Source organism: Somniosus microcephalus, chromosome 7 (assembly GCF_052327205.1).
Source record: "Somniosus microcephalus isolate GS21.2 chromosome 7, FLI_Smic_1.0, whole genome shotgun sequence".
Lineage (NCBI taxonomy): Eukaryota > Metazoa > Chordata > Chondrichthyes > Squaliformes > Somniosidae > Somniosus > Somniosus microcephalus.
In genome coordinates this window covers 238,788,839-238,805,408 of record NC_140993.1, presented here as the reverse complement: position 1 = coordinate 238,805,408, position 16,570 = coordinate 238,788,839, and the positions used below count along the sequence as shown (strand labels likewise).

General features: G+C 45.8%; 1 protein-coding gene across 10 annotated transcripts in view; it reads left to right on the top strand.

Moving 5' to 3' along the window:
• Window positions 1-6,167: 6,167 nt before the first annotated feature.
• Window positions 6,168-16,570, top strand: part of ubr5 (ubiquitin protein ligase E3 component n-recognin 5) — a 167,358-nt gene continuing 156,955 nt past the window's right edge. For 7 of the 10 annotated variants that reach the window (XM_085993479.1, XM_085993481.1, XM_085993480.1 and 4 more), the window contains exon 1: window positions 6,169-6,492. In XM_085993479.1, coding sequence (XP_085849605.1) covers window positions 6,431-6,492 — 62 coding nt within the window. In that variant the 5' untranslated portion in view covers window positions 6,169-6,430. Of the gene's footprint in view, window positions 6,493-16,570 lie in introns of all 10 variants that reach the window. The other 3 variants (XM_085993475.1, XM_085993473.1, XM_085993472.1) reach the window with 1 other exon arrangement.

Genomic DNA, 16,570 nt, shown 5'->3' with positions numbered 1-16,570 from the left:
GTCTGCGGGAAAAGGACAGCCCATCTCTGCTCCATGGCCACCACCAGTGCCTCCAGAGCCACATTTGAGAACTGTCGGGCTCTTTCCCTCTGCTACTGCTCAGCCATCTCTTGCAAATTCACGACTGAATCCAAGCGGAGCTCCAAATACAATGACAATGAGGTGCTGCTGCATCAAAACACCTCCCCTTTAAGTAGTGAAGAAAGCCTAGACCAAACATTACTGGCCATTAGACTGCACCCGATTTTGTCCCACCTGTTGAGCGGTAAGTCAATCAGCAGCTGAGATCAGCACTATAATCATTTGAATAAGCACTCAGCATGAATTTTGCGTGCTACCTAGACCACTTCGACCCGGTGCAGCGAAATAGTGCTGGGCCATGTCACCGCCCATTTTTGGGCCCTATCCAATTTCTAGGTCAGTAATTACAGGCCAGTTAGCCTAACATCTGTTCTGGTGAAGCTTTTAGGGTCTTTAATTAAGGATGAAATTACCACTATCTAGATAAAGAGAAAATAGTTAGAAGTAACCAACATAGATTTCAAAAGGGACAATCGTGCATGACAAACTTTATAGAATTCTTTGAGGAGATAACAGACATGGTAGATGTAGTACACGTGGACTTTAGGAAAGCCTTTAAAAATGTATCACTTGAGAGATTACTAGAGATTAAGGGCTATGGAATTAGGGGGAGGATAGCAAACTAGATTGGTTTGAAGGGTGAAAACAAAGCAATAGACTTCAGGGCAGTTTTTCAGAGTGGTTGGAAGTGGGTATTGATGTCCCTCAGGGTTCAGTTCTGGGGTCACTTCTGTTCACTGTGTATATCAATGATTTGGATACAGGCCTGGAGGGAGTGGTGTCCACATTTGCAGATGATGTAAAAATAGGAGATAAAGTTAATTCTTCAGAAGACCAAACGAAGCTGCAAAGGGTTACTGATAAAATGGAGGAATGAGATTTTCAAAGAAGTTCTAGATAGAATTTAATGTAAGTGTGAGGTGATGCATTTTGGTAAAAAATATAGTAGCAGTAATTATACTCTGAATGGAAGAAGACTCACTCGGTACTGTGGTAGAGCAGACAGACTTGGGATTCTTTAGGTTGATTAGGCTGTTTAAAAAAAGCAAATAGAGGCAGAAGGGTCGGTAACCAGAGGACAAAGATTTAAGGTAATTGGCAAAAGAACCAGAGGTGAGATGAGGAGAATTTTTTTTATGCAGCGAGTTGTGATCTGGAATGCACTGCCTGATAGGGTGGTAGAACCAGAGTCAATAATAACTTTCAAAAGGGAATTGGATAAATACTTAAAGGGGAAAAATGTGCAGGGCTATGGGGAAAGGGCAGGGGAGTGGAATTAATTGGATAGCTCTTTCAAAGAGCCGGCATAGGCACGATGGGCCGAATGGCCTCTTTCTGTGCTGTGTCATTCTATGATTCTAGGTTTTATGTCAAGAGGTATAGAATATAGAAGCCAAGAGGTAATGATCAACCTATATAAAACCTTAATAAGACTTCAGTTAGAGTACTGTGTGCAGAATTGGGCTCCACAGTATAGGAAGGATATTGAACCTTTAGAGAGGACTACAACACAGATCCGCTAGGATGCTGTTTCGCATGAAGAAAAACAAATATGAATAAAAACTTGATAAATTGTATTTTTTTTGTTCAAACAATAACAACTTGCATTTATGTAGCGCTGTTAACATAGTAAAATGTCCCAATGGGCATCATAGGAGCGTTATGAGACAAAACTTGACATTGAGCCACACAAGGAGATATTGGCCCGTAATTTCCGATCCCTACAGCTGTGTACAAGCTGTGTACACACCTGTAGGGACCTCGCAAGTGCCGGTTTCAGGCATGCGAAGCGCATGTGCTGAAAACCGGCATTTCCGATCTGTCAAGAATCCTCTTGACAGATCCTCCGCCTGCCCTGGAGAGGGGCCTCTGCGGGTGGAGAGTTCCGCTTTCTGTAGACCCTCCGCCTGCTGAAGTCCCTTAAAAATCTTACGCCTGCTTTTACCAGCACAAGAGATTAAAAAAGTAAAAAATAAAATGTTTTCACTCACTTATAATTTAAAAATACTTTTAAAAAAGGTAAGTTTATTTTTAGCCCCATAAGAAACTATAATTATTTTTTTCAAAAAATTTAATTTTTGTTTAAAATATTTAATTAAATGTAATTTTAACTCATTTAAAAAATGTGATGGTTTAAAAAAAAATTATTTAATGTTTTGATGTCTTTTTTCAGTGGTCCTCATTCATACTTTTGATAGGTCTACCTGTCAAAACTATGAAGGAGGATTCCCATCTCCCATTGACTCGCCTGGCCCACGTGATCCCAGGGATGCTTGCAAACCGCCTGCGCCCCTGGGATACTTGGGCCTCTGCACGCACGCACCGGGAGGGGCCCAGGATCAGAAATGGCCGGACCTCAGGAGCCCTCAGGTAAGGGCGTAGATTTTTTCCCGATAGGAGGCATCCGCATGCAGGAAGCCTCCTATCGGAAATTACAGGCCAATAGAACAGGCAAACAACAGCTTGGTCAAAGAGGTAGGTTTTAAGGAGCGTTTTAAAGGAGAAGAGAGAGTTGGAGAGGCGGAGAGGATTAGGGAGGGAATTCCAGAGCTTAGGGCCTTGTTGGTCGAAGGCACTGCCGCCAATGGTGAGGCGAAGGAAATGGGGGGAGGGAGGTGCGCAAGAGGCCAGAATTGGAGGAATGCAGAGATCTCAGGTTGTAGGGCTGAATTAGGAGGGGCGAAGCCATGGAGGGATTTGAACACCAGGATGCGGATTATGGGGCAATATCATAGAAGAGTTTAAAATTATTAAAGGATGGGACAGGGTAGATAGAAGCAGACTGTTCCAGTAGTTAAAGGGTCAAGAATGAGGGACCATAGATACAACATTAATTGTAAGAGATTTAGAACAAATATCAGGAGAAACCTCTTCACAGAGAGAGTGGATAAGCTGTGGAATTCACTTCCAGGGTTAGTGGTTGAGGCAGAAACAATGTCAACATTCAAGATTAGATTGGATATGTGGATAAAGGAAAAGGGGTTTGAAGGGATATAGGAACTAGGTGATTAAATGTGATTGGAACTACTTGCTCGCATGGAGGGTAAATGCTGACATGGGCTGAATCACCTGTTTTTGTGTTGTAACTTATATGTACTTTTATATGTGGCCCTTGAGGCTTCATGTTACGCACCTATGTGGCCAGTGAAGACAAAAAGCTTGGTCAGCTCTGCTTCATTTCAGATTTCTGGTATTCGATTTTTCTTGTCATCCATAATTCAATATGTGCTTTGTAGATTCCATCACAAAATGTTAATAATGTTTTGTAAAAATCACCACTTATCAAGGATATGGAGCAAGCTGGTACTTGCCAGCAACCTAAGATTATTAAATTCTAATTAATATTTGGCACAAAGAAAATCTTATCCGTAAATGTCAGGGAAGAAGTTCAGTCTGACCCAGGGATCCGACGATAGTAATCAATAAACCGTGAGAGCAAGAAAATCCTTGATTAGATTACAGTGTCGTAACTCACTCCCATGTACCTGTTATTTTCTGTAAAATGTACTTTCTCCACAGCACTGACACAGCCCTCATCAAAGTCACAAATGACATCCTATGTGGCTGTGACCGTGGTGCATTATCCTTCTTGACCTGTCTGCAGCTTTTGACATGGTTGACCACACCATCCTCCGCCAATGCCTATCCACAGTTGTCCAGCTGGGTGGGACTGCCCTTGGCTGGTTTCATTCTTATCTGTCTAGTTGTAGCCAGAGAATCTCCTGCAATGGCTTCTCTTCCCGCTCCAGCGCCATTACCTCTGGAATCCCAGACCTATCCTTGTTCCCCTCCTATTTCTCATCTCCATGCTGCCCCCTCGGAAACATCATCTGAAAACACAAGGTCAGGTTCCACATGCATGCTGATGACACCCAGCTCTGCCAAACCACCATCTCTCTCGACCCCCCTCCACTGCCTCTGATTTGTTACACTGCTTGTCTGACATCCAGTATTTGATCAGCAGAAATTTCCTCCAATTAAATATTGGGAAGACCAAATCCATTGTCTTCAGTAGTAAAAAACAGAAAATGCTGGAAATCCTCAGCAGGTCAGGCAGCATCTGTGGAGAGAGAAACAGAGTTAACGTTTCAGGTCGATGACCTTTCTTCAGAACTCCCATGACATTTCATCAGGTCATCGACCTGAAACGTTAACTCTGTTTCTCTCTCCACAGATGCTGCCTGACCTGCTGAGTATTTCCAGCATTTTCTGTTTTTATTTCAGATTTCCAACATCCGCAGTATTTTGCTTTTGTACCATTGTCTTCAGTCCCCGCCACAAACTCCGTTCCCTAGCCACCAGCTTCATTGCTCTTCCTGGCCTCTGTCTGAGGCTGTATCAGGCTGTTCGTAACTTTGACCCTGAGCTGAGCTTCCGACCCCATATCCTCTCCATCACCTCCTACTTCCATCTCCGTAACATTGCCAGTCTTTGCCTCTGCCTCAGCTCATCTGCTGCTGAAACCCTCATCCATGCCTTTGTTATCTCTTGACTCACTATTTTAATGCTCTCTTGGCCGGTCTCCCACCTTGCACCCTCTGTAAACTTGAGCTCCACCAAAACTCTGCTGCTCGTAGCCTAACTCACACCGTCCCATTCACCCATCACCCCTGTGTTCGCTGATCGACATTGGCTCCCAGTTCAATGCCTTGATTTTAAAATTTTCATCCTTGTTTTCAAGTCCCTTCACGGCCTCTCCCCTCCCTATCTCTGCAACCTTCTCCTGCCCTACAACCCTTCTAGATCTCTGCGCGCCTCTGATTCTGGCTTCTTGCGCATCCTCGATTTTCTTTGTTCCACCATTGGCGAATGTGTATCCAACTGCCTCGGCCCAAAGCACGGCAATTCCCTCCCTAAACCTCTCCGCCGGTCTCTCCTCCTTTAAGACGCTCCTTTAAACCCTCTTTGACCAAGTTTTTGGTCACCTGCCCTAATATCTCCTTACGTGGCTCGGTGTCAAATTTTGTTTGATAACGCTCTTGTGAAGCAGATTGAGATGTTCTACTACATTAAAAGCGTTATATAAATGCAAGTTGTAAATGTATTTGGGGGCACTCTGTTGACAATATCTAAAGGGAATTGGATATATATGAAAAGGAAAAAATTGCAAGGCAATTGGATATACACACAAGGATACACATATAAGGAAAAAATGCAGGGCTACGGGAAAAGAGCTGAAGATTAGGACTAATTGGATAGCTCCTTCAAAGAGCAGGCTCAGGCACGATGGGCCGAATGGCCCCCTAGAAAAGAAAGACTTGCATTTATATAGTGTCTTTCACGACCACCGGACATCCCAAAGAGCTTTACTGCCAATGAAGTACTTTTGAAGTATAGTCACTGTTGTAATGTAGGAAATGCAGCAGCCAATTTGCGCACAGCAAGCTCCCACAGACAGCAATGTGATAATGTCCAGATAATCTGTCTTTTTTGTGATGTTGATTGAGGGATAAATATTGGCCATGAACCGGACACTCAGCTGCTCTTCTTCGGAATAGAACCGTGGGATCTTTTACGTCCAACTGAGAGAGCAGACGGGCCTCGGTTTTAACGTCGCATCCGAAAGACGGCACCTCCGACAGTGCAGTACTCCCTCGGTGCTGCACCGGAGATGCCAGCCGAGATTTTGGTGCTCAAGTCTCTGGGGGGGTGGGGGGTGGGGGACTGTGAACCCACAACCTTCTGACCCAGAGGCCAGGGTGCTACCCAACTGTGCCACAGAAAAGGTATTAAAATCTTTTTTTTTCATTCCCTTGGTAGAATGATTAGTTTTTGCATCTCACTGACGTTGATCCTGGGAGGGTTAGGTGTGGCTGCTAGAGGTGAGTTATATACAACTGGGGGAGGCTGGGGTGGGATTGAAGTTGTGGTGAGCGCCCTCCTTCTGTCACGTGTCGGCCCCTAACAATGGCCCCCGGCTGACCTGCAATCACACGCCTGGCCGCGCGTCACCTGACTGGCGCCCAATACCCTTTCCCCCCTCTCTTTCTTTCTCCCTCCCCCTGCCAGCTCCTTGTTTAGCGGCCAATCGGACGGCTCGTTACAGACGCCGAGAGGCTGTGCGGGCGCAGCCAATAGCGAGGCGGCTTTTATCGGTAGGGCACATCAACAGTAAGATGGCGGCGGCGACTGCCTGCTGAAGCGGCGGGTGTCAAAAAAAAATAGAGAACAACCGCTGTCTGGTTACAAACGTTTGGGAGACGGTACAAAAAGAAAAATCAAAAGGAATAACTTTCTAAATCAGAGATTTATTTATTTGTTTCCCTCCCCCACCCCCCTTCCCGGTCTGCTGGCGCCGCGCGGGTTCGGCCGCTTCGCTCTCTCCCCTTTCCCTCGCAGCCCGCCCGCCATGACGACCATTCACTTTGTGGTGCATCCCTTACCGGGCACCGAGGATCAGCTCAACGACAGGTGAGCGGCGGGCCCGGCACACGCGGCCTAGGCCCCGGGGTGTGTGTGTGTGTGTGTAAGGGGAAGAAAGGCGGATGTTTCCGCGGATGCGGCCCTTGCCGAGGGCCTGGTCTGGTCTGGGCGGAAAAGTTACCGAGACAATGCGGCTTCGAAGAAGGGAAGGGAGTGGATGGACGGAGGGAGAGGAGACTGGCCACCCGTGCGAGGCAGATTGCTCCCGCTCTCTCTCTCCCAAGTAATAAGAGCCCCCCCCCCTTCCCTTCCTAGAGGACAAAGACTTGTTTTTACCGTCTGGTCTGGCTCCCGTCCCTGTCGGTGGAGGCCCGGGCCTGATTGCCCGTCGCTTAGCCCCCTGGGGGTGCGGAGAAGGAGCTCCGTGCTTTAATTGGACATTTTTTTGTTGGGTGGGGGGTGGAAATAACGCAGGGAGCACATGTCTTGTGTGATATTTGCGCTAGGGCGAGCTCGAGCTGGTGCCGGCTCCGGCCGAGGGTGTCTGAGAAACGGGGTTGTGTAGATCGATGCGTCATTTGCAGAGCGATTGTTGCCCTACTTCCCTAACCCCCTCCCCCGGTTATCGAGCCGGTAACACACGGTTCTAACTCCATATCGGCCATCCGGTTGTATCCATCCCAATAATCGGCGCCGATTTTTAGTTCTACTTTCTGGCGTGTGATGTCTCGAAATCATGTAGAAGGGGAAAGAATTTCAAATTCTGTTTTTTTTCTCTTAAAAATTAATCGCATTGTTTCTAAAGCTTTGGTTCTAGGAGGAAGTTGTGCTTTTTTAGAGCTACTAATCTTGCTAAATATTTGCCATCTGCATACTGTAAAATTAGTTGCCGTCTTTAATGCATTATTTGATCTTGTAATTACCTATTAATGAACTTGAAATGTCTGAGTAGATCTGTGTACGACCAGTTTTCATCAGGTACATTTAGGATGAAGTACATAATGCATTTTATAAACGGTCAAAATTATAGGGATCTGAGCCAGTCTTGTGGAATGTTCAATGTGAATTTCATAACATAATCACATTATATTCTATTTTGTATATACAAAATTAAATTTTGATTTAAATTCAACATTCTGATGTCTTGTTAGCTACATCTCAGGTTAAGAAATACACAGATTTGTTTTTCAAAATAAATTCAGTTTAAATGTATTTTTAAAAACCTGTTTAACCAACTGCATTAAAAATGCTTTTTTCCTACATACCAGATCTGTAGAATCCTTAAAAAGAAGGAACCTAACTCTAAAAGTTGTAACATTCCTGAGTTATTTTGGTCATGCAGTGTTTCATAACTTGATATTTTTGTCATGCTTGCTTTGCTTCAAAAGAAAAAATGAACTAATTAGACCACAATTAGCCTTGGTGCTCCTGGCTTCAGAGGGAGAGGGGAAAATCAGTTGAGGTTTTTTTATTTTCTGCAGTGACGGCCATGCATCGTTAACTGACTCTTGCTGACACATGAACAATGTCCACTTGGCAAAGTACAGGAGGGTTGCTGCCTTCCGAGAAGGTATCGGAAGGAAATGGGAGAAAATTGAACTTTTTACTGTAGTACAATCCAAGATAGAGGACAGATGTGGTTAGGTCAATCCCAGCAGATTTTGCAAAATTGCTTGGATCAAGAAAATGGAGACTAATGTTCATTCATGGGTGGTGTGGTGTAATGTGTTTTGCTCATGCAGTCCAATAAAAAGGATGCTGCAGTATTAATCTATTTGGATACTGGTTTTTTATATAATAAAAGTAATACAGACTTAACTAATTTTAAAATGAGTGTCAAATTTTCCTAAACTGCAGTGAAATCAAATAAAATCTTTCTGAAAAATTGATCTTTTGTGGCAGTAGTAGGACAGTCACAATGTGAAGTGTAAAATACAGTAATAAAATGCATGTTTTTGTAAAAAAAAGTCACTTTACACAATTCAGTTGTGTACTTTTATTTTACATTTAGATAGGAACATGTATTTTAATACTCCAGTGGTGGCAGCTCTGACTTGGATATGGTCACCCCTGGTGTGCCCCAAATTGTAGCCTACCGCTATGTCAAGAGGCAGCACCTGAATAAGGAGATGTCATTCCAAACATGAAGTAATTTCCATGTACATGCTGATACCCAGTGCAACCTATCTGCATTTACTCTAGATTCCACAATTGTTACCATCCTTTCCCCCTACTTATCTGACAACAACCCCAGGATGTCAGAATTCTGCTTCATTGTCAAAGCCATACTGTGCAGTTCGTGTCTCCGATTCAGATTCTCTATCCTTCTGGGGCTTCTCACTCAGATTGAACCCACAGGTGCACAACCCTGGTGTGTCCTTAGCTGAGCTTCAAGCACCACATGTGGTCCAGTGCCAGGATGCTTATTTCTGAAGCATTACCTACTGCCTCAGCTGACACCTTCATCTGTGCTTTTTATCAAATCAAGGCTCAAGTTTCTGCAATGCTCTCCTGGACCGAGCTGCGGTCTACACAAATTCCCAAGTCCTTCAAATTCTAGGGCAGGTATCCTGTATATTTATTCTCGCACATTTGCTGACCATGCCAGTGACTTCCTATCCCATAGCCTGTCCGCCTCAAAATCCATGTATTTGAATTCTCCATGGACTTGCTTCACCCTGTCTCTAAAAAGCACCTGCAATACATTCAGCTGCACCTGCCCTTTGGTCTCCTGTGCCCCTTCCCTCTCCTCCTGTAGGTGAAAGAAGCCTCCAGCTGCCATATCTTGTACTCTGGATTTTTTTTCCTACACTTTACTGTACTATCTTCTACCCCTCTCCACCTTTATAAGCCTCCTGAAAACACACCTCTGTCATCTTCTGTAAATTTCCTTTACTTCCACTGTGCCCACTGTTCTCCATTGGGAAGTTTTGTTAGGAAAAGTACTTTTTTTATAGCAAATTACTGCTATCAAAAATACAAACATTTGACGTGTATGGTTCCAGCAATCATTTTTTCTTGCTTTTTCTCTTCCTCCCCTCAAGGCAGCTATCTGTTAGTCACCTGCTCACTTAAAGTTTTATCAATTGGAATTTTATATCCAGTTTAACTTGTACTCTTCAAAACAGAACCTAAAATTGTATTAAGTAGGTAGTTTTATGGACTAAAAAACCCCCAGAAATGTGTTTGTTGGTATACCCATCCTTGCTCTAAGACAAAAATGGAGTGGTTGTGTTTACTTTCCTTGTTAACCTTTTTACTGACCAATTGTGTTTGTAACAACCTAGTGTTCCCATAGTGAATGCAAATGTATGTTAATAGATTTTTTTACCGTATTAAATACTTTAATGGCGGAAACTTTAATCTCTGTTATGCTGATGGGCTCAATTTGCTAATCTGTTAATATATGCATTTTGATTGGTCACTCTGGTCTGGTTTGACAGACCCTGTTCTGCAAGATTGCTACCTGTGAGTTGAAACATGTGAATTCTTTTTGCCCTGGGCAATGGGCAGATGTTTAACAGGATATTCTCAAATGTCTAAAATGCTGGAGTGGAAAAAGTGAATAAGATGTTAAAAAACTTGCAATGGGTGGAGTACTCACTCTGGATAACCCAGGGCGAACCCTTGATTTGACTTAGATTGCAATTTGAAGAAGCTAAGGTTCATGGTGTGACAGTACATTAAAAGCAGGAATTTCATTGACAAATTTGGCCACTTTTGATCAATTGCTGTATTTGATAACAGTATTAAAATGTGGCATAATTCCTGTTGAATAGAATAGGTCAGATTTATATTAAGTGTGTTTGCATTTGTAAGCAGTGATCCAAATCAAATTAAACTTATGCCAGTGGATTGTGCAGAATATTGTTGGGCATTTGTTTTTTCATGCTTTTCTTCAGCTCACTTTTTTAGAAAGCAATATTTGTTTACAGTTTATTAAATGGGTTAACGTAGGCCATGTATATATTTTTATAAGGGCAAAACTGATGATTAAAAAAAAAAAATCTTCCTGCTCAATCTTATTCCTCCTAATTCTCCCCATACCGCACATTCTGAAGTTGACCTGCATCTGGTGCTGCTCCAAGCCTGTTGGTGAGCAGCATGGCCCATGGGTGACTCTTCTGATTCTCCCCCACCCCTCCTTTTCTCCATAGCCCTTCTCTGAGCTACCTGGTTGGCGCTTCTATCCCAAACAAGCACAGTTGACATAAGGTCAGCAGAATAGGGGAATCAAGCTTGGGAGGTTAGCAGAATAGCTGAATCAAGCATGTTAAAACCAATGTGAAAATTTGGAAGACTAAGGCACCAGTATTTCATCTTTGGGACCAGTGATAATTGGACATATAAAGTTTGATTTAATGCAAGCATATGAATTTTTATACCTGCTGGTAAAATTCATATTGCATAACTTGCATCAGCAGGTTTGTGCTCCATAAAGACCTGAATGAAGATGCTGCAGCAGATTTTAGGTACAAATTACTGTATATGCTGTTTTATGAAATGTGAGGAAATATTAATGAGACTTGTGTAGGATGTAATGTCATTTCTGTAATAAGTCAGGAGAAAATGAGTATTCATAATATTTGTTAAAATTGCATGTTCTGTTCCCTCCTGTGATATTCCCCAGCTGACTTGTTCTTTGGCCACTACTGCTCAGTAACTGCGTGTTGCATCTAGGCAGCTCCTTGTGCCTCTCCCACTTCCTCTTCCCACAGGGAAATGCTTGGCGTGCATTTGCAACTTGTATTTTCTGATGGCAGGAATGAGATTGGGACCTCACTTTTTGTACTGAACTCGTTGGCCCATTGTAAATTTAACAATTGTATTTGCTTTGCTCAGGTTATCTTAAATTTAGTGCAGTAAGAGGCTTGGCAGGTGTGATGTCAGAGTTGCGTTGCAGTTTTGAGTGGAATTCAAAAGGCAGAACTTTCCTTTTACTAGCATCATGTTAGGGCTTGACTTTTATGTGAAGTGGATTGTGCAGTTACTGGTACTAATATTTTATAGAGTCACCTCACAATCCTGTGCAGTGATTTCCTTTGATTGTCTGTTTTGCAGACTTATAAGGTAACTCTGCTTAGCAGTAGTTGTCATAGGAAAACAGTTGGGGATTTAGTCTCATCAGTGTATATTTTTAGGGATGTTTGTTGACCAAAGTAGTAAGGAAAACATATAATGAAACAGTGATGCACTTAAGTTTTCAGTTGAGTTGCAGTTTTATTTCTATAGTTCCTATTCCCTGCTAGATCATTGATTTTGCAGAAACTATGATTGATGGGAATTATACTAACCTACATTTTTCACAATTAAGTACAATAATTAAGTACAGTTAATGAACTAAGCTATGGTTTATATAAGAAATCGGACGAGATTGAAATGCAAAAAGCCTAATACAGCTTGACTACATTCAGACTTCTCTCGTGTACAAACATTTAAATCACTCTTTGGAGAATTACTCATTGAGTTTATCTTGCAAGTTCTGACACTTGTACTTATGTACAGCCACTTGTATGTCTAGTGATCACTGTTTATTGAAAAAAAATTGGCATACTAACTGGATACTTAATCTGTATGTGTCAGCTCCTTTCAGTACTTGATGCAAACTGGTTTAGTTATGTAGCAAAGTATCCACATTTTTCTCTTGCTTCAGCAAAGAAAACGCTTGCCACAAATTTGATCACACATAGCTAAATAATTCATTCCAGAGAACGTTTGTTACTTACTTGGCTATGTATCCACCAGTCCTTTATCACACGGACTGTATCATTAGATGTATTTTTGTTGAGACTTGCATTTCTGCTCAGATTGGCAAATGAGCACTTAGCTAATTTTAATTTTTTTGCCACAGTAGAAATGCTGAGGAGGTATTTTCTGCATCTTTTGGTTAGTTGCTTTGAATTAACAATTTAGGAATTTGAGTAAAGTTAAAACAGGCAGTATTTGGGTATTTTGTGGATTGTCAGTTGATGTACTTTAGTAAATTGTAGGATTTTCAAAGCCAGAAAAATATTACCTGCACAGCAGAGACAGACCTGACCTCTTGTTGATGCTGCCACTGGGAATGTCCCAAAGTGCTTTACAACCAATGAAGTATTTGGTTGCCCCTGTTAGGTTGATTGATGCAACATCACTGTACCTTTTTGGATTAATTGATTTTTCAAATGTGGTTATTACTTTTTCTGATTAGTCAATTTTGATGCCATAGAATTTGGGAGCAATTTAGTTCTATTCCTTAATCAAATAGTGTAGTACATGTTAAATGCAGTGTGAAAACAACAGAAAATGCTGGAAAGTGTGGTAAACCACTGTTTGTATTCCACTGTGTACATGCCTCGGCTGACTCCTCCCACAAGTCCTAGTATAAAGGTGACTGCTCCCCAGCCCTTTGTATTTCTGGACCGGTCGACCACTCGAGGCAGACCTTCATTCTTTTGTTAATAAAAGCCTTTAGTTACTCTCTTAACTCTCAGTCTTTTATGAGTAATTGATAGCGCATCAATTTTATTAACAAAATTTTTATAATGGAGAAGATCCTCACACCAGCATGCCTGGACTTAGATCATCGGGAGGCGGACTCATCCACCAAGTTTACTCACTGGCTTAAGTGTTTCGAAAAATTCCTGACCGCCTCCGCAGCAATCAAATCGGACGAGGACAAACTGGATGTTCTGACTTCCAAAGTGAACCACCGAGTGTACTCGGTCATCCAAGACGCGACCTCGTACGCGGACGCTATCAAGCTCCTCAAGGACCAGTACACACGCCCAGTGAACGAAGTGTACGCCAGGCACCTTCTGGGGAGTCGTAAACAACAACCTGGGGAATCGACCGTGGAATACCTTCAGGCACTGTCTGTGCTTGGCCGGGCCTGTGGTTGTAAGGATGTAAAGGCCGCCGTGTACACAGAGGAACTGATCCGGGATGCTTTTGTAGCGGGCCACAGATCCAATTACACCCGACAGCGACTGTTGGAGCAGAGTGACCTCGACCTCAACAAGGCCTCTGAACTCGCACTATCATTGGATGCAGCCTACCGGGGCATGGATGCCTACTCCTCTGCACCGTGGACGCCGTGGGGAATGACAGCCTGGGACACGGTAGGACCGCCTCATAGTGCCGTGCCACCCCAGCCACACCCCAACTACCGCAGCAGTGTCCCAAGGCCAGAAATGCTACTTCTGTGGCCAGGCAAAACACCCCAGAGCACGCTGCCCGGCGAAAAACGCGATCTGCTTGGGCTGCGGGAAGAAGGGACACTACGCTAACGTCTGCAGGGCCAAAGCCACCCCGAACCCCAGCAGCGCCGCGTGTGGGCCATGCGGGCCGCCATCTTGGGCCTCTCCGGCCCTGTGCGAACCACCGGTACAGCAGCCATTTTGGACGCCTACAGCCACATGGGGATCATGGACGCCGCCATCTTGGACGACAGCCGGAACGCAGCAGGCCCCCAACACCGCCTCATCTGATACCCGCAGCGACACACCGACCCCTACGCTGGCATCCGTTACACTGGACCAAGCGAGACCGCACCAGCTGGCCAGTTGGTAAATGGCCACGATACAATCTGCCTTTTTGACTCTGGGAGCACGGAGAGCTTCATCCACCCCGACACGGTGCGGCGTTGCTCTCTCCCAGTCCTGCCTGCGCACCAGCGGATTTCTATGGCCTCCGAGTCCCAGTCGGCGGACATCGGCGGCTACTGCGTAGTGACACTCGTAGTAGACGGGACCGTGTACGATCATTTTAAACTTCTGGTCCTGCCCGACCTCTGCGCTGCCGTCCTGCTGGGGTTAGATTTTCAGTGCCACCTTAAAAGTGTTACGATGGCGTACGGTGGACCCCTACCCCCACTCACAGTCCGCAGCCAGCAGCTCCCAAATTGCCCGCCGCGCACCAGGTGCAACCTCTCCACACTCAGAGTCACCCCCCCCCCCCCCCCACTGTTTGCTAACCTCACCCCCGACTGTAAGCCCATCGCCACAAAGAGCAGGCGATACAGTGCCGGGGACAGGGTTTTCATTAAAACCGAAGTGGAGCGGCTCCTGAAGGAAGGGATTATTGAGGGCAGCACCAGCCCCTGGCGAGCCCAGGTTGTGGTCGTTAAGACCGGCGAGAAGCAGCGCCTGGTCATCGACTACAGCCAGACAATAAATCGCTACACCCTGCTGGACGCCTACCCACTCCCCCGCATAGCTGATATGGTCAACCAGATCGCGCAGTACCGCGTCTTCTCGACCATTGACCTGAAATCAGCGTACCACCAGCTCCCTATCCGCCCTGAGGACCGCCAGTATACTGCCTTTGAGGCAAACGGCCGCCTCTACCACTTCCTTAGGGTTCCCTTTGGCGTCACCAACGGGGTCTCCGTCTTCCAAGGGGAGATGGACCGGATGGTAGATCAAAATGCGTTGCAGGCCACTTTCCCATATCTGGACAATGTGATCATCTGCGGCCGTGACTTGCAGGACCATGACGCAAACCTCGAAAAATTCCTCCGCACCGCCCAACTCCTGAACCTGACATATAACAAGGAGAAGTGCATATTCCGCACAAACCGCCTCGCCATCCTTGGCTGTGTTGTGGAACACGGAGTCATCGGCCCCGACCCCGACCGGATGCGTCCCCTTATGGAACTCCCACTGCCTCAAGGCCCTGAAGAGGTGCCTAGGGTTTTTCTCCTATTATGCCCAGTGGGTCCCCTACTATGCGGACAAGGCCCATCCGCTGATCAAGTCCACCTCTTTTCCCTTGATGGCAGAGGCCCGCTTAGCCTTCCACCGTATCAAGGAAGACATTGCCAAAGCCACCATGCACGCAGTGGACGAATCCATCCCCTTCCAGGTGGAAAGCGACGCGTCCGACTTTGCCCTGGCCGCTACCCTCAATCAGGCGGGGAGACCCGTGGCCGCCTTTTCACGAACCCTCCAAGGCCCGGAGACCAGACACTCCGCTGTTGAGAAGGAGGCCCAGGCGATTGTGGAGGCTGTGCGTCATTGGAGGCACTACCTGGCCGGAAAACGATTTACCCTGCTCACTGACCAACGTTCAGTCGCTTTCATGTTTAACAACAAGCAGAGGGGCAAAATCAAAAATGACAAGACCTTGAGGTGGAGAATCGAACTTTCCACCTACAATTACGAGATCTTGTACCGGCCCGGGAAGCTCAATGAACCCTCGGATGCACTATCGCGTGGCACCTGCGCCAGCGCGCAGATCGATAGACTGCGGGCCCTCCACAATGACCTCTGCCACCCGGGGGTCACCAGGTTCTTCCACTTCATCAAGGCCCGCAACCTGCCTTACTCCATTGAGGTCAGGACCATGACCAGGAACTGCCAAGTCTGCGCTGCGTGCAAACCGCACTTTTATAGACCAGACAGGGCCCACCTGATAAAAGCCACTCGCCCCTTCGAGCGCCTGAGCGTTGATTTTAAAGGGCCTCTCCCCTCCTCCGACCACAATGTGTACTTCCTCAATATTATTGATGAGTACTCCCGTTTCCCGTTCGCCATCCCCTGCCCGGACATGACCAGTGCCACGGTCATTAAATGTCTGAACGACCTCTTCACCCTGTTCGGTTTCCCCAGCTATATCCATAGTGACCGGGGCTCATCGTTTATGAGCGACGAACTCCGTCAGTACTTGCTAACTAGGGGTATTGCCACAAGCAGGACCACCAGTTACAACCCCCGGGGGAACGGACAGGTGGAAAGAGACAATGCGACCGTTTGGAAGGCCGCCCTGCTAGCCTTAAAGTCTAGGGGCCTTCCAACCTCCCGCTGGCAGGATGTGCTCCCCGATGCGCTCCACTCTATTCGGTCACTGCTCTGCACTGCCACTAACGCCACCCCTCATGAGAAAATGTTTGTCTTCCCAAGGAAGTCCACATCGGGGACATCGCTACCGCCATGGCTGACGTCCCCAGGGCCGGTCCTACTGAGAAGACACGTGAGGACCCATAAAACGGACACCCTGGTCGAGAGGGTCGACCTCCTCCACGCCAACCCCCAGTATGCTTACATTGCATACCCGGACGGGCGGGAGGACACAGTCTCCATAAGAGACCTTGCACCCTCGGGGGCCGCAGTAACCCACTACTCACTACCACACCCCCCCCACGATC